General features: G+C 31.0%; 2 protein-coding genes across 4 annotated transcripts in view; one reads left to right on the top strand and one right to left on the bottom strand.

The window, feature by feature from the left end:
- LOC129974987 (lamina-associated polypeptide 2, isoforms alpha/zeta-like) overlaps window positions 1–19,612 on the bottom strand; it is a 90,585-nt gene that overhangs the window by 68,790 nt on the left and 2,183 nt on the right. The window lies entirely within an intron of this gene.
- LOC129974988 (RNA cytidine acetyltransferase-like) overlaps window positions 1–19,612 on the top strand; it is a 60,618-nt gene that overhangs the window by 11,265 nt on the left and 29,741 nt on the right. For both annotated transcript variants that reach the window (XM_056087838.1, XM_056087839.1), the window contains exons 5-7: window positions 371–541; window positions 3,888–4,211; window positions 6,340–6,572. In XM_056087838.1, coding sequence (XP_055943813.1) covers window positions 371–541; window positions 3,888–4,211; window positions 6,340–6,572 — 728 coding nt within the window. The remainder of the gene's footprint in view (window positions 1–370; window positions 542–3,887; window positions 4,212–6,339; window positions 6,573–19,612) is intronic.

Here is a 19,612-nt window from a genome sequence, read left to right on the forward strand (position 1 = left end):
TATTTTATGAGTATTTTTTATCTTGTAAATGTCCAGACACGACCATGTTCCCCTTACTGTCACACTTCTTTATATTTTTAATTTAAAATATTCTATATGCAATATAATTAAATTCAAAGTAGCATTTATAAATTCCAAAATTTCCATTTATTTATTTATTTGATTTTTTTTTTCAAAATTTGTATATTTTTTTAACTGACTGCTATTAAAAACAAAACTTTCTTTCAATTTAGCTGATTTTCAAAACATTTGTTTCATATTTTTCTACGAAGTGTCAGATGTAATGGCAAAAATTTATAAAATAATGATGTTATTGACTATTTATGCACTTCAATTTATATGTTTATTTTTATTTATTTATTTTTTTCAGGATATTCATTCTCGATGGGTAACTGAAGCTCACAATAAAGTCAACCCTAGTTTTAATAAGCGATTTGTTTTGTCTTTAAAGTCATGTGAAAACTGTCTGATTCTTGATGATACTTTAAAAGTAAAGAGTTTACCTGAAATCTTTGATGCCACTCCCAGATTAGTAAACAAGGTATTTGATTTTGAATTAATTATAATTCGAATTCTAAACATAAAATTTTAGTGCATTTAAAGGAATTTTAATATCTTTACAATATTATGTTTTAATTTAAAAAATATTTTATCTTATTGAATAATTGATTTCTTGTTATGAGAGGTTTTTCTTTCTTGTAAATAATTTTTTAAATTTTACTATCATTTCGTATTTTGATGAATAAAAGTTATCTATAAATTAAAGGACTTTCTTAAAGTGTTGATTTGTGAATTATTGACTTATAAAAAATCATTTATTATAATTATCATTACATTCAGTTTAAAAAATAATTTTTGAAAGGTAATTATTTCATTGTTTTGAGATTGCATGATAAATGAAAAAAATCTAAATGTGAAGTTAAATAGTCTTAACAATTATTTTTAAAATTTTAAATGCTTCTGCAATGTTGAGAGAATTATTATTTTTCTATATTCAAATTCTGTTCTTTTTAATTATTATCCCAGATCACTCGTATGCAAAATGATTTTGATTATGTATCTTTAATTTTTGTCAATAAAATTTATATTCTCTAAGAAAAATTATGATTTGAATCTCAGTGCCAAAATCTGGATATTCAAAATATTTGTACTTAAATGAATACATTTCAAGATTTTAAACTTAAATTGAAAGCATCCATATGTTCGAATTACATTCTTGTTTTTAATAATGCTTATTCTGCATTGCAATTTTATTCTTGCTTATGACATTTTAAGAAGAGTTGATAATTAACTACACATTTTTAATCAATATTACGAAACATGTAATAACTTGTGCAAAGACACTGGGAAACTGCAATATCCTGAATTATTTTAAATGTATTTAAATGCATAAATTAAAGATAATAAAATAACTTTTTTTTAAATTTATCACACAAAATTTCAATCATTTAACATTCTGATGCAGTTTTCAGGGTAAAGATTGCACATGTGTCATTAATATGATTATGCGCGCGCGCATGTGCGTGTGTGTGTGCGAGCGAGTGAGTGAGAGAGAGAGAGAGATGATATCTATTCATCTCTCTCTCTCTCTTTTAATTTAAATCTTACTTAATGTCCTATTTCAAAAATTCACTTTTTATATATATCTTAAATTATTTTATATATATATTAACATTTTTAGCTTATTTCCTGATCCAAATTCCATTTTTTTTTTATTCAATTATTTCTAACATGCACTCTAAAAAAACTGCTTATCATTGCAGCCTCTCATGCTGATAGAGAAAGAATATAATTCTCTAACCCCTGCACATTCCTTCAAAAATACCTTAAGAGATTCTTTTCCATATGTTGTTTTCTATGCATAAAGAAATCACTATCAAAATTTCTTAATAAAATACCTAAAGAGAAAAGTTTCTTGCACTTTGCTCTTGTCTTATAGTGCAAATGGAGTTTTCCTCCTTTGTCTTTATGTACAAATTATGCCTTCGGTCAAAAAATACATTGAAGTTAAATTCCAAATGTGTCATTTTTTTAGCCATATGTCTATCAAAATTATGCTATGTGTATACAGAGACAAAGTTATAGTTTTTTTTTTTTTCAAAGATATAAAACTTTTCAAGCCAAATTTTTTAAAAAAATAAGAAAATGTAATATAATTATTATTGGGTTGTCAACTAAGTAATTGCGGAATTTTTTAAGATAATCAAAGACAATTTTTTCATGGAACTAAATAACTTTATTCTGTTATGTATTGCCCATTTTGTTCAATGACCTTTTGCCATCTTTCAGGCAGCATCATAATCCCACGTTCATAAAACTTCTGGTTTTTATTAGCAAAAAATTTAATCAGGTACGATTTGACATCATCATCATTATTGAAATTTTTACAATTCAAGGAGTTTTGTAAATAAAATGTAATCAGATGGTGCAAGGTCAGGACTATATGGTGGATGTGGCAAAACATCCCAACCAAGCTCCAATAATTTTTGCCGAGTGACCAAAGATGTGTGTGGCCTTGCATTGTCATGATGGAATACAACACCTTTTCGATTTGTCAATTCGGGCCGCTTTTCTTCAACTGCATTGTTTAATTTCGTTAGTTGTTCAATGTAGACATCAGAATTGATCGTTCGGTTGGGTGGTAAGAGTTCAAAGTAGACAATTCCTTTGTAATCCCACCAAACTGATAACAAAACCTTCTTTTGATGAATATCAGCTTTTGATGTTGTTTGAGTTGGTTCACCTGACCTGCTCCACGATCTTTTCCGCTTGATATTGTTGTAAACAACTCATTTTTCATCGCCAGTTATCAGTCGTTTTAAAAATGAATCATTTTCATTACGTTTCTTTAGCAAATCGCAGCTGTTAATGCGTTGCGTTAAATGTGTTTCTTTCAGTTCGTGAGGAACCCATGTATCGAGTTTTTGAACATAGCCAAGTTGTTTTAAGTGATTTTCAATGCATGTATGTGATACATGAAGCTTCTCTGCAATCTCGCGTGTTGTACTGTGACGATCCGAATCGATTATTGCTTTGATTAGGTCGTCATCAACTTCAACTGGACGACCAGAGCGTTTTTCATCTTTGAGTGAAAAATCACCAGAACGAAATTTGGCAAGCCAATTTTGACACTGCCGTTCTTTTAAGGCTTCGTCACCATAAACAGCACATAACTTTTTATGAGCTTGCGATGCGTTTTTCCCTTTGCGGAAATAAAAAAGCAAAATATGACGAAAATGTTCCTTTTGATTTTCCATTTTTCAACGAACGCCAAACGAAAACTACGCAACCGATCAAAAAATTTTTTGTACTGATTGACAGCTGAATTGCCAACTATCAAATAACAAAATGTGTTTTACATTTGTACTACGTCTGCAAACCTAAAAATTCAACTAAAGCCATCTATGAGTGAAATCCGCAATTACTTAGTTGCCAACCCAATAATAAGTAAAAAAATTAATTTAAAAGATATGACACCATAAAAATAGTTTGTATTTAAGTACAAAAATAATTTCAGCCTATGTATATATTATATTAGATCTAATACTTCGTGATTAAAAAAAAAAATTCAGTTACATTCTGTAAATCTTTATTAGTAGTGAAAGAATTGTAGAAAAATTCATTAAGAGAATCTGTTAATGTTAACTGTAAAAATAAAAACGAATTAAAAATTAGTTGTTGCTTTGTTAAAATTTCTCTATTAAAATCTTGTGTAGAACAAAATAAACAATAAAGTTATACTTTTTTTAAAAAAATTTAAGCTATACTAAAATTTATCACTCCTCAGCATGGTATTACAAGCTACAGCACTTTCACTGTTGCAATGTACAAGCTGACTTTTTGTGTATTAATTATGGCATATAATCACTTTTTTAAAATGGTTTCAGAATGACATTATCAAACAAATTGCTGAGCATATATCAAGCTCATCCTTCTCAGATAATGTGAAGAAAATTGTGGAAATTAGCTGCACATTAGATCAGTTATCTTCCCTAGAAAAAATATATGAGACTCTAAAACTCAGAAATAGTTTATCTGTTGTTTCTTTAACTTCTGCAAGAGGACGAGGAAAGTCATCAGTACTTGGTTTAGCTATTTGCCTGGCAGTAGTTTCAAGATATTCCAATGTGTATGTAACTGCTCCTCATTTGGAGAATCTGCAAACCTTGTTTAAGTTTCTGTTGAAGGGCCTTACTGCTTTAGGCTACAAAGTAAGTGATTTTTCTGTGTATCTGTAATTTCTACTTGCAGAGAACTTTTTTTTTTTTAAAATAGAAAAGTGTGAAAAGATTAGAGTAGTAACAAATAAAAATAAATTTAATTACTGTTTATGTTCAAGATATAAACAATTAATTTGCAATTGTTTAACATCACACTTATTAAAATATTTAGCATGATTTGAAACTTAAAACAATGTTAACTTTTGCATCAAGAGATTTGTAACAACTTAAATTATTAAGAAAATGGTCAACTATAATTTACATAAAGAAATGGTTAAGATATGTACATATCACAAAAGATATTTATGAAGAGTAATGGAATTCACAAAGATATTATAAGTAATAGTATCCACAGAAGAAAACGTGAGAAAGAACAAGCACATATGTATAATATATTATAAATTTGTGCAAAGAATAATAAAAAGAATTCAGAACCATTTTGTTAGTAGAATGTTCAGTAGAATTTAAGTTTCGATTGTTTACACATATTTTCTAAATTTAATTTATCTTTCTATCAGTTTCAGATAATAGAATTTCATTTCAGACCACTTAGAAATTTGATTTATTAATGTTCAGTTAAAATATCATGGAATTTTCTGCCTCCTCCCCCCCTGCCCATCTCTAAAAACTGTAGCAGCAAATCTGTATTCTGTCATATACCCTAGAAATAGTAAACAAACTGTTTAGTTTTTAAAGAAACAAACCTTAATCCCTTAAAAAAATTAATTAATATAGATATTATTGTTAAAATAATTTTTTTCTGCTACTTTTTGAGTTATTTATTTACTAAATTCGAAAATTATTTATCTAATTGACATTTTAAAGTCATTTTTTTCATTAGAAATTAAAAGTACTATTTTCTATGAGCAAGTGAAACTTACTAAAAGAGAAAGATCGTATTATAATTGCAAAGTGTTGAATGTTTACTTATTGCAGATGGTCTTTTGATTTTCGGAAACTGGCTGATTTAGATAAATCATTCTTGCAAAATCGAAAATACATTAAATGGCAGTGGCGGCTTGTTCATTATGGTAGCAAAGCTGAAGCATCTCTTCAAATTATTTTTTAAACTTTGTTTTTAAACCTCTTTAATTATTTTTTTCACACAAAAATTTGTAGGGCAATGAGAATAGCAAAAAAATTAATAATAGCTAAGAAGGAAAAAAAATTAATCAATAAGTAAAGATTTTGCAAGTTGGTACTGTGCTGAGAGCAACCCTAGATGGCATCAAAATATGCTTATTGTACTATAGCTAAAGGTGTAAATGGAAGATTCCTTTCATTAAGAGCTTGGTGGTAACAAGGCTGCTTTGAGTTTTGACCAAAGTTGGTGCATGGACAATTAATTGTATGATGCTCCCATTGAAGACTCATAAAACCTTTTTTTTTTAAACCCTAGCATGCTGTAAAAATTTTTAAAAAATATATATACATGTCAAAAGCAGCAAGGATCTCTTCCTGCTTTTAACATTTTCATTTGCTTTATTTGAAAATTATTTATTTTATTCATTCCCATTTGCTTTATTTGGTCCTAATTTCCACATTTATGATGCCTTGACAGAAACTCATCTGCTTTAATGCACACTCTTTTTTTTTTTTTTTTTTTTTTTGTTCATAGCCACTTATAAAACAAAAGTACATTGATAACTTTTTGAAATACAGTTCAGATAATGCCAATTATTTTCTAGATTCTGGGCTAGATTTTAATTATTATATTTTAACTGTATTCTTTTATAATATATATATATATATATATATATATATATTATAAATTTGCTACACTGCTCATTACTGAATTGATGAGTCATCACTGTTGAATAGGGGGGAAATGTTACTGACATTTTTTTTTAATGGATATTACATTGAAATCGGGCTGCATAATGTAAAATATATTTAATGTAATAATATATTAAATATAATAATAATAACTAATTATTATTATTATAATAAAAATAATAATTATTATTTTTATAATAATAATAATCTTTCCTTACTGTATATTAAAAATTTTGCAAATCATTGAAAAAGAAATAAAAACAGAATTAACTGAATTTTGAAACAATATTCTAAGCATATCTTAAACAACCCTTTGATTTTTATTGTATCATTTTATTTTTAGGAAGGTGATAATCTCTATGTTCAAAAAAGTGACATAAACTTTGCAACTTTTATAACTGGAATTAAAGTTTCTGGAAAGCATCCAAAAAAAGTGTGCTATCTTTCTCCAACCGATTTTCATAAATCAGGAGGTGCTGATCTCATTGTAATTGATGAAGCAGCTGCTATTCCTTTGCCTTTAGTGAAGAAGTGGATAGATTCCTGCACTGTTTTAATGGCGTCGACCATAAATGGGTATTGTTTCATTTTAAAATTATTATTATTTATTCTTCATCTTAATACAATCAGAGTGACTGGTATTCATTCTTATAACTTTTGGAAAAATGCTTTTATTTTTTAATGTATTTGCTATTACTTGATTATAACTACTATTTTTTTATAGTTTAGCAAATGATTCATAGTATATATTAAAAAAAAGCATTTAATAATTTTGTTGATTTTAGTATAATTTTTTTTTCTTAAAATTTATTGGTTATTGCAGCTTGGTCCATATCTGGAGTAGGATATAATAGAGATGGGGCATGTTGTAATAGAAAAAATAACAATATTTAAAATAATTTTCTGTTTATCATAATTTTATTAATAGAAATGCAAAAGACATTTGGTATTATTAATTGTTATAGTGATAATAAATGCTATCAAATGATTTACGGTAAAATAAAAATAAAATTATATAACCAATCAACATAAAAGTCAGTCTATATCATAATTGTAGTTAATGCAAGCAAATGTTAAACTACTTCCTATTGCACATATTTTGACTCAAATTTTATAAATTAAAATGCTAAACCTATCCCCCCCCATAAGAATTATAGGTCACACTGATCTGTTTTTTATATCTTGGCATCTGGGGAGAAGTATCTCTGGTTTCATATCTGATTTTAACGAAGAACTGTCATGTAAGCGGATTTAGTGTAAATCTAGTCAAGACTAAATGTATCCCCACTGTTGTGGTGTGGAAACTTAAAAAGAGTATGCCATCTTCATCCTCTGAACATTGTTTCAAGATCAGATGTTAATGTAATGGATTATAATATAATGTGCCATCAGAATTGTTGCACACATCTCTACAATAGTGATATGTGCAACAACTTCATAGAGCAAGACCAAATTTCTTTTTTAGAATCTGCATGCTACTTCAAAATCGTCTTCTTCCATCCTCTCACTCTCTTTTTCCTTTTTATTTTTTCTTTCGGAAATTTTTCTTAAGCTTTTCATTTTTCTTTATGATATTTTATTGCTTCCGTTCTTTATTAATTATGTTGCCGTTGTCATGTTCGTTTACCATTTTTTTTCTTTTCTTTTTTTAGTTGGGTCAGTTAGAAAAGCAGTTATTATTACTATTATTATTATTATTAAGTGAGATTTTGTTAGACTCTATCCAACGTGAATCCTTTGGGAGTGATCTGAACTTTGAGGCTGCATGCTAATATTTAAAGTAGAAAAACACAAATCAAGATAAATCTTGCAAGCTGTAATGTGTTACAACTTATCCTGAGATTTTATTATAATTTACCTCATCGCAAGGTTTCGGACATTTTTGGTTATTAATAAAAAATATTGCGACTAGGAAAAAATCTAAAGCATTTTTTTTAAATATTAACTAAATTATCAGCAATCAAAGTTAATGAAATATTTTTTCCTGCTTAACTAACTAAAACGGGGCTTATGCTCATAAACTCCAAACATTAGAATTAGTCCTGCTAATTTGGCACTAACTATGTTAATGTAATTCAGCCTGTTATAAAAATCATATACAGAATGTTTCATAAATGATGGGAGTAACTTTAAGGGGTCATAGTACACATCAAGACGAGTAATAGTAAATGGGAAACCAAGTGCCTCAAACGTCCGAAGGAGATAGGCGCCATCAAAGTTTAAGGCCCTAAATTTCAAATGATGATAAAAAACGGAAAAATGGATCGATTCATTTGCGGTTTTCGCTAAAATCATTCTTTAAGTTAGCATTTTCTTTAAAAAAAATTTTAAAGACAAAGTTTAAAAAATGCCAATAGAGGGCGCTCTAGACTTTGGTGTACCGAACAACTACTTTTTACCAGTATTTTTTTTATTTTGTTAAATGTTTACGAAAGCTTAGACTTTAACTTAAATTTTGAGCTCAAAGTTGAAACCATCGGGAGCGGTTAAGTGGAGCAAATTTAACCGCTTTAAGGGGTTAAATTTTAAACGCATGTATCTAATGAGCAAAATAATAAATAATGAAGCAAACTGTAATAGGTGATAGTAAAACACCAAAACAATCAACTTTCATTAGAAAATGCATGATTTGAATTTAAACGTAAACGTGTTAGAACATCTTCAAATTTTATCCATGCAAGCGTTATAGCTGCAAGTTTCTGGAAGAAGAACATGAAATTGTGATATGGGGAAGAAGAAGAACGCATATGCAAATTTTTATTAAGATAAAACCCACTGACCCGAGTGTGCAAGTGTAAATCAAAAGAAAAGGCTGATATGCACTTCATCTAAGGAACTGCAAATGGGAATAGTGCAGAGGCGCGACGATTGTACGGAGAAAAGTTTCCCAACAGGCGGTTGCCCAATGATAAAAAATTTGTGCGCTTGCACAGACAGTTGTGTGAGACAGGATCCTTTTTTGGTGCACGTTCAAATGCAGGCTGTGCGAAGTCTAACAGAATGGTTGCTGTGGAAGAAAAAATTATTGATATGGTTGCTGATCATCCAAATACAAGCAAGCGAGCAGTGGCTAGTCAAATTGAAGTATCACCCTCCACGACATGGCGAGTACTAAAGGATGAAAGTATGCATCCTTTTCATCTCCAACGAGTCCAGGAACAGACTCAAAAGGATTTTCCTCGTCGAATGGATTTTGCTCGCTGGTATCTGCAGAAGAACACCCTAAATCCCGATTTTGGTGCAACTGTGCTTTTTACAGATGAATGTACATTTACACGTGAGGGTACATTTAACACCCACAATTCCCCCCAATGGGCAGATGTAAATCCGCATGCATCTTCTACACATGCATGTCAGCGACTATTTTCCATAAATGTTTGGGCAGGAATAATTGGTGACCATCTACTTGGACCTTATCTTCTGCCAGAACGCCTGGATGGAAAAAAATATCTTACCTTTCTGCAACAGTTGCTGCCAGAAATGATGACAGATGTTCCCCCTCGTATCAGCGAGTAATGTGGTTCCAGCAGGATGGAGCACCAGCTCATTATGCGCCAGAGGTGCGAAATTATCTAAACGCAACCTTTCCAAATCAATGGATTGGGCGAGGTGGTCCTGTCTCTTGGCCAACGCGATCGCCCGATCTTTCATGCTTGGATTTCTTTTTGTGGGGGCACCTGAAAAGTCTTATGTATGAGACTCCTATCGAATCTGCAGAAGAACTCGTCGCCAGACTTTCGGCCGCTACAGGGGAGGTGCGCGATACTCCTGGCGTGTTTCAGAGGGTTCGTGAATCCCTTCTTCGCCGTTGTACCGCATGCATCGCCTCTAATGGTCAGTGTTTCGAACAGCTATTGTAATCATTTATAATTACACTTTTTTTTTATAACGTAAATGTCCTTTGTTTTCTTTTTTGTCTCTTAAAACGAAATCTCTTTCAGCGCCCTCTATCACCTTCGGGTTAAAATTACGACTATGATTTCTTTGATGAATGTTGTTTGTTTTGGTGTTTTACTATCACCTATTAAAGTTTGCTTCATCATTTATTATTTTGCTCATTAGATACAAGCGTTTAAAATTTAACCCCCTGAACGCGGTTAAATTTGCGCCACTTAACCACTCCCGATGGTTTCAATTTTGCGCTCAAAATTTAAGTTAAAGTCTAAGCTTTAGTAAACATTTAACAAAATTAAAAAAAAAAAACCTGTAAAAAGTAGTTGTTCGGTACTCCAAAGTCTAGAGCGCCCTCTATCGGCATTTTTTAAACTTTGTCTTTAAAAAAAGGTTTTAAGAAAATACTAATTTAAAGAATGATTTTAGCGAAAACCGCAAATGAATCGATCCATTTTTCCGGTTTTTATCATCATTTGAAATTTAGGGTCCTAAACTTTGATGGCGCCTATCTCCTTCGGAAGACCTATTTCCTATTTACTATTACTCGTCTTGATGTGTACTATCACCCCTTAAAGTTACTCCCATCATTTATGAAACACCCTGTACAGCAAAAATTCTAATTTAAAATTTAAAAAAAAAAAAAAAAAAAAAAAACCTGCGTGGAGCGGGTGTTGTAACATGCTCCTGCTAATTAGGCGTTACCGGTTAGTCACTAACTATGTTAATGCAATACGGCCTGTTATAAAAATCATATGTAACGAAAATTCTAATTAAAATTTTTTAAAAAACTGCGTGGGACGTGTGTTAGAGCTTGCTCCTGCTAATTAGGCACTAACTGTGTTAATGTAATACGGGCTGTTACAGGAATCATATATAGCGAAAATTCTAACTAAAAATTTCAAAAAAAAAAAAAACCCCTGGTATTTAGTCTACCATACTTGAGTTTACTGAATGGTTTGTTTATTATTTGATAAACTATCACCTTATTCAAAGTAGATTAGAGATTTTTTTTCTTTTTTACAATGAGCTACTCAATCGTATTTAATCCACAAAATCCATTTATTGCGTACGCTAGCTTTGTAAAAAAATAGTAAGCTTAAGTAATGGGGGAAAATAGGCACTTACTAGGCATACCCAAAGACGAAAACAAGCAAGTCTGTGCCTCAGTCCAAAAGAGTCATCGTCGCAGTTGAACTTATTATCGAAAAGGAATACAGGAAAATATAACATGTCAAATCCGAAAACATCAAATTTAATGTCCAAAAATAAACCGATTTCGAACTTTTTAGTTAAAGAACAATAATTTAAAGCTGCATTTCAATGGACATTAAAATTTGTTGTGTCACATTCGTCCTCTAATGCATTCAATGATATAGCGGAAATATGTTCACATATGTTCATATGAAAATGAAATAGGTGATAAATGTACATCAAACCGTACAAAAATGTCATTTTATTGATATGGATTAGCTTCATGAAACTAATGGCTGAAAAATGTGCAGAATTATAAATAAATTGATGCCCAAATGCATGAATTGTATGCAAAAAGAATAAATAAAAGTAATCTTGCTTTGCAACAATTTTTTAAAGTAATCATTAAATGATTTGTATCATGAAAACAAAAATATTTCGTGTTTTATTCCACCCAAGTTATTAATTTTCTGGGACTTACAATTAAAGAGCATGACAAATAATATACCCCCCGCCTTAATATATAAATTTTGTATCGCTAAATTCTAGATAATAAATAAAGAGATATTGTGTATTTTTTTGTATGTAAAATATGAAAATATAATATTCTAGTATTTCAAATAATGTTAAATTGTTGCTTCCTTTCTTTGCTTTTCCGCTCCTTAAAATAGCATTGCATTATAACTAGCACATGAGTGCTATTCGCGCATTTCCTCGTATCTTGAATATACGTACAGGGAAAACACGTGGAATCCCCTCCCCCTCCTCCAGATTTGAGTAGCAATTCTGTTCAAGAATTTTTTTCTTTGTTTTTTAAAAACACTACAGAATAAAGGATTTATCGAGTGGATTCTTGGTCATGTGGGTATAACCGATAATGACTTCACTGAATAAACAACTGTGCATGTTTCGTAAAGGGTGTTCTAAAAATTAAGGCAAGATTTGGATTTACCATCAATCATGCAATAATGTGTTGGCAACCTAATTTAAAAAACCATTTGACAGCTGCTAGCTTAAGGTTAATAAAAATGGAGCGTTACACGATGAAACAACGGATTAGAATTAAATATTTTGAAGATTTGAATATAAGATTTGAATATAAGATTGAATATAAGATTTGAATATAAGATTTGAAATATAAGATTTGAATTAAATAAAAAAAAAACATAGTTTTTTCTTTAAATTGTTATTTTTTTATTGAATCGTAAAGTACGCAGGAAAAGTTTATGTATAGAATAACACATAGGGCAAATGACCTCCATAGCTTTGCTGGCACATACGCACTCTTTTATCAAAATTTTCCAAGGCCATTTTGCATAAATGTGGCTGAATTTCGTTGATGCAGCGTTGAATTTCCTTTGTCAATGCACGCGTTTTTGTTGGCATAGACCTTTGACTTCAACTCACTCCATAAAAAAATCCAATAATATTAAATCACGCAATGTAGGGATCTATCAAGTTCGCAAATTTTTGAACTGTGGCCGCCAGACGTTCATTATTTTTGAAATATAATTCAACAATGAAAACATGTTATTCTATCGTGTAAAGTTCCATTTTTGCTAACCCTAAACTATCAGCTGTCAAGTGGTGTTTTAAAATAGAGTTGCCACACTTTGCTGCACGAATGGTAGCGAATTCAAATCTTGCGTTAATTTTGGGACGCCCTTTATTTTCGATTTAGATAAAGCAAAACCGTTAATGACATATAAATTTTGTATGCTATTAACTACATCATGGAGTTAACGTTCCACAATATGAATATGTTTTCCTGGCCAAGAAATATAAAGATCATCAACCCAAGAGTGTGCTTTCACGAACTTGTAAGTCTGGTTTAAAATGCTTTTTATTTTTAAATTTAAAAAATGATACGCATAATACACATTCCCGGGGAAGGGGCCATTCTCTTGAATGTGAATGCCAAGCAATTCTAAACCCACTTTGACTTGAAATTTCCAGAATTCTTCAAAAAAAAAAATCTGTATAAAAATGCGAAAATTATCTCTCAAATTCAAATTACAGTACACTCCCGATTATCCGCGGAATTGGGTGGCGCGGCCGCCGCGGATAACAAAAATCGCGGATAATCCGAAAAAAAAAAACTAAAAACGGGTATAGCAAAAGAGAAAACGGTCATTCCAACTTTGAAAAATCGTTTTATGTACAGTAAAACGTAAAATAAACAGCAGGAAATGTTTAACTAACGCTTAATATTTTAGTATATCACTCAAAACTAACCTAAAATGTGCAACAGAAAAGTGCTTTGTACTTACGAGAAGCGTCGAAGGATACACAGAAAAATTAATACATATGTACTGTTTTAATACTGTAATGTATCATGTAATTACAAAAGCATAACTGTAAAACTGCACCTTTTTGAAAAAATCAGTCATTTGTGTTTGCTTCTTGCTTTGGAAGTTTTTTTCTTTGCTTGGAAGCAAAAAAAAAAAAAAAAAAAAAAAGACTTAGTGCGGCAGGCGCGGATAACCCGCCCGCGGATAATCGGGAGTCTACTGTATTCAAATCTTTCAGAATGCTATACATTCATGCATTTTCATAGGCTCTTCTCAATGTCGAAAACTATGGCCAAAAGATGTTTCTATTGCACATAAAGGATGTCGGATATTTGTCTCGAGTGATAAAAGATTGTCTAAGGTGGATAGTCATCTTCAGAAACCATCTTGATAGTGATAGATGATTTTATTATTTTGTAAAATATAAAAAAGCCTAAGGCTAAACGTCTTTTTTTTAGAATTTTACATAAACTACTAATCAGCAATAGGACGGTAACTGGATATTTCTGTTGGATTTCCTCATTTAAAGAACAGGAATAACAAAAGCATACTGACATCAAGTTTATTAAAAAGATTAAGCTTTTTTTTTTTTTTTTCTTTTTTTTTTTTTGAGAATTTGAGTTAAATGTTGCGTCATAGTAAAGATACGACCAGAAGATAATTTATGAATACTATATAGGCTTGATTGTTCTTGATATAACTTACAATTATGTTAAAGAAATGATTAAGCTTTAACGTTTGATTTTTTTTCCCTACGTGTATTCAGCGGTGTAAAGAAAATCTTTAAAATGTATACTTAGTTTTTTTTCCCCCTCCCATTATTATTATTATTAAGAGTCACAGAACATCAAATGGTGTGTCGTTGTACTCGGGATTTGTAGGGGGGGGGGGTACTCATTCTTTCGAACTGCTAGAGTCTTCAACGATTTGTCTTATTTCTACTAGTACTATCCAACATCTGTTATTTGTTTAAAATATACAGAGAAATGCAATAGAAAAATTGGAAAGAACATACTAGGTCCATTGAATATTTAGGACGAAAACACTATTCTTTGTTTACCGTGGCGAATTGTTGATAATCACAAAAGGTATGCAATATATTTGATTTGCAATGTACAAATCAATGTGAAATGCTTTTTTTTAAAAAATATAAATGCCCATTATTCCTGTAATTTAAAATCTTATTTATAAACAATTATACTAATCTATAACAATACAAGTAACAACAAAGATTAAACGAATAATTTGCTTTATTTTTTGGTGAGTGAAATAATGTATTTACATGTACCGTTACACTATATTATTTACTGTGTTAATGCATTGATGTGTTGTTAAATGCAGAGTTTACTGTATTGTAATAATAGAGTAAACAATGCTTTTTAAACAGAGAATCGATTTAGCTATATCATTGTTAAACACAGCATTTTCAAGTTCAATCAGCTTGAGTGAGGTGTTGTTTTTGTTTTGAGCGCTCCTTACTGATTTTTCTTGGAGGAAAAAACTTCCATAATTAAAAATGGGTTTGCTGGAATTTGCATCTTTATGCACTTTCCTTTGGACTTATTTTAGAGTCTTCTGGTTGAATGACTGGGTTTCGTGTATCTTTTTCTTACCATTTATTCTTATGTGGAAGAACGCTATTATGGAGGAATTGAATAAAAATCAGGTTGGATGCCAAGCATCAATGGATCATGGTCAACGCATTGAGAAAGCAGACGCAGCCACTTCTGTCGATGAAACTATGACTCGACTCAACGAGCAAGAAACTGAATATGATTCTACTATCGACGAGGCTGCTAACCTGCTGCAACCAGAGCTGCCTATTGCTTCAGTTGCCATCAACCCTTTTACGAACCCGTTTTATGAATATATGACATTTGAAGATCCCCTTGCTCATCTTCAATCTGTTGAACCAGATGGGATTTCTGCATGCGCAGAATGGGTTCTTAAGCATCGGGCATTTTTCAACTAAAAGCAGCTATAAAAATACCAGTGATACTTCTGCAATAGCAACCTGTAAAAGAATCTGATATCATTCCAAATCCGTTGCCTCTTCTGTTATAAAGACAATAGACATTTTTTAACATTACTGTTGGCAGCTTCAGCCAAAAGATCATTGAACTTTGTAAAGCGCCAAGAAAGAAAAAGTGGATCTATCATAATTTGAAGTCCTCCATAGCTACAGACTACAAACATTCTTCAATATTTATTGAATGGAACTATAAAAATGACTCCGAATTATCTGCAATAGCAACTTATCTATCTTATCATAGTTATTTTGAATAATCACCACTTTTACTTTGAAAACCAATTCCTCCATATTTAGAAATGGAATTACCATCGCTCAGACATCGAAAGAAATGAAGTCATGAAACCCATTTTGTATATATTGTATATAATTTTATTTTGTATATATTTTTTGTTTGTATTTATATATTTTCACACTGCGGACTTATTTTATTGCTTTGTATATATTTGAGCTTATATTTCCCGATTATGGACTTTTCTATACCCGGACTTGACTTAAATGACCGCATGCGGTTACCCGACTTGTGACTTAATGCATTTCTGTAAGGAATGAAACGAACTTGACAGAACTTAGAAGACTTTGCTGAAGATCAAATTTCTGAAATCGAACTGCTGGATCGAACATATTTATTCGAACATCGTTACTGGATTACATCTCTTTTCGGACTCTATCAATAGGCGCATTCAATAGCATTTAATATTTATACCATTTTAATCCTTCAACCCTTCAAAATAAAATAGACTCAACCCAAAAAGTGTTTGACTTATTTTATTTATTATCTTTTAGTATATTATTATATTTAAATAAGTCACGATTTGACTGTAAAATTATTACCATTCTTCAAGTAACGGGCAGTAACATGAGTATTTTATATATCTTTCGTATAATTCAAAAAGTAATAACTAATTTTACATTTAATTTCTGTTTCTTGATTTGATTTTAATTTATTTGGGGTTTTCTGGCACAAGAGCCATGATGCTGACCATGCTGCACCAAACAATGGGTAAAATTATATAATTTTAATACAATCACCGAAGGGAATATGAGGAGACGCCTTAAAATGTAATCAAGATTCAAATAAATGGATAAAACTTTATGGGCTTTAAAAATGCAAAGAGTTGAGCATGAGTTGTCTTATCAAACAGGAAAGATAATGGAGTGCAAGTCTTTTGAAAAAACTGTAAACGCTGGGTATTGAAATTTGCGCATTCTGACAATATATGTTCCACAGTCATTTGACAATGACATCGCGAACACAATGGTTGTTCACCTAGCAACAAATGAATGTGGATGAATCTAGTGTGTCCAATGCGTAAACGGGTTAAAACAGTATCTGCTTTTCTGTTCGCTAATGAGGGCCAAGGTTGCACATGGGGTTTGATAACATGAAGTTTGTTGTTTGTCTCCAGGTGCCACTGTCTCTGCCATTTTTAATAAAGAAGCATTATAATATGCTTCTTTATGTCGCTCACAGGAATATTAGTAGCAATTGAAGTAGCCGCCAATTTGGCAGCCTTGTCTGCCTCTTCATCGCCTAAAATTTTAACATGGCATGGTACCCAACAGAATAAAATAGTATATCTACGAGATGTTAATTTATCAAAAATATCTAAAACCAATGATGAGGATGAGGATTACATGATTTTAGAGAATGTAAAACGCTCAGAAAGTCCGTATAGATGATAAAATTTTTATCCAGGTTATCAGAAATTTCTTCTAAAGCATATAAAAGATCAGTTTCTTGAAGAAGGTAATGTTTGAAAACACTTACTTACATCGCACATAGTAAAAGATTAAGAAATTCTTACTTATTCTTTCAAAATATTATTTTACCTGAAACATATTTTAAAATTGATTTGAATGAAAATTCTGTAATTTGATTACACGAATATAACAGCATTCCAGGAAAAATATTTAATGCATTTAACAATCAATTTAATCATTTAATGAAATAGCACGCATTTAAATCAATTTTTCAGCAATTCAATATTCACTTAGTTAACGCCTAACTTATTAACAACTTATATTCACTTAGTTAACGCCTTAATTCACCTTGAAAAGTTGGATTATATTTTAAATAAAATTTTCCTTTTAAAATAGATTATTAAGAAAAAATCTTTCTTTTCATGGGATGAAAGCATAATCTAATAAAAATGGAATGGCTTTATTAGGATGGGACAGGATTATATTAAGTTGTTAATTTATAAAATGAGTAAAATAGGTGTTTGTCTATTAAGCTAATACAGCTTTAATTTCTTTTACAATTTGATACATAAAAATATTTTCTTGCGGGAGTCGTGAATATTAAGTTATGTATAAAAGATTTAATTGAAAATATACACTAATAAATTCTCATCAAACAAAACTGGTCCCAAAAGCGGCTACATACGAACCATTAAATATACAATATTATTGCAACTACAAACGATATAGTAAGAGAAACACATTGGTCAAAAAGATAAAAAATTAAAATAATTAATGCAATAAAAAAGAGGAGTAAGCAATCAGAGAGGCGAGGTTACTTTATTCTTTTTCATGAACTGAGAATTTTTTTCATTTTACTTCAATATATTAAGCTATAATAATGTAATAAATAAATTTATGTATACCTTTAACCACTGACTGACTACTTTGACCCACCTTTTGACATACGGGTAAAACTGAATAACCGGACCACCGCGACAGCAACACTGGGGGGAATTGTAGTTGAGTCCTAAGGGCCATCAACGGCCACGGCACAACCCTTCCCTAGAGAAGTACGTCCCGTCATCGATGGGAGGTACCCAACCCCCACCTCTTTCTGTACCCACCAAGGCGGAGAGAACCAATCACCATACCGGATGTTTCTCAATGTCATTTTTGAAATGTCCCCCAGTGGGAGAAATTTATGTATAAGTTATTTACAAAGTTATCATTTGCATATTATGTTTAAAGGGGAAATTTAGCAAGATAATGGTTCAAGTTCTGTGTTCTTTCACATTTTTTTCTTTTTATATTTATTACACGAAACAAGGATATTATTTTTTTATTGTATATTATAATTAAGAAACATTTCATTCACAAGTAATATTAGAAATTATCTAGGTTTTGTTATTGGATCCAAATGGATATTACGTTTAGAAAAAAAGTAAACAGTTGCTGAAGGGTGTCCCAAAATTAACATGATTTGAATTTGCCACCATTCGTGCAGTAATGTATTGGCAACCCTATTAAAAAAACCATTTGACTGCTTATAGTTTAGTGTTAGCAAAAATGGAGCGTTACACGATAGAACAACGTGTTTTCATTGTTGAACAATATTTCAAAAATAATGTTAAAGAAATTAATTAAAGATAGAAGAAGAATCTATTTAATATCTAAGTAATTTACATAAAAAAGTGGTTACAATGCCGCGGAAGTTAGAAAATAGACGAACTGGATATTTACGATTTTAATAGCGCCATGATGTTACGGGACTGGTCTCCATTAGAAAAACTCATGTATACAAGAAATAAGATTTAAGTAAAATAATTAAAATAACAGTTTGACAATTTGGCGAAATCATGCGCATGAAGTAATATTTATACGATTTATCGGAAATCAAGTATAACCAATATTTCCGATTAACCAGCTGGTCGCTTGAGTCGACTAGTATATATGTTACGGTCTATGTAAATAATCGGTTATTATTAATACTAACCTGTCATTATTAATAATAAAAAAATAAGCCGGTTAAAATGAATAATTTATAAGCATTTATCACATTAACCAGTTATTATTAATAATAAACAATGAAATTTGGTCAATGTCAGTTTTTCGCAATTTTTTTTTTTTTTTTTTTTTTTATGTATTGGCAAAAGCTTTTGTGTGTTTCAATCCACAATATTTTTTTTGTGTGTTTAAATCTATCCAAGGGCGTATATAGCACCTCCCCCCCCATATATAGCAAGGGCAAAAGCACCCCCCCCACCTTTTCCTGAAATCTTTGTGGGCTTTCCTCTCTTCTTTATAGTGGACCTTTAAAATTCAGGGACCGTGGTACCTCCGGAAAAAATTAGAAGGAACATTGATTGATACCCCCCCGACCCTGGGGGGCACCTCGAAATGAGGATGAGATGCTTCCGGCATGGTGGTTGGATCTCGCCACCCTGGAGGGTACACTAATAGGTGGGGATCTGGCTCCTCCCATCGATGACGGGACGTACTTCCTTCGGGGAGGATTGTACCGTGGC

The sequence above is a fragment of the Argiope bruennichi genome, chromosome 7 (genome assembly GCF_947563725.1).
Source record: "Argiope bruennichi chromosome 7, qqArgBrue1.1, whole genome shotgun sequence".
NCBI lineage: Eukaryota > Metazoa > Arthropoda > Arachnida > Araneae > Araneidae > Argiope > Argiope bruennichi.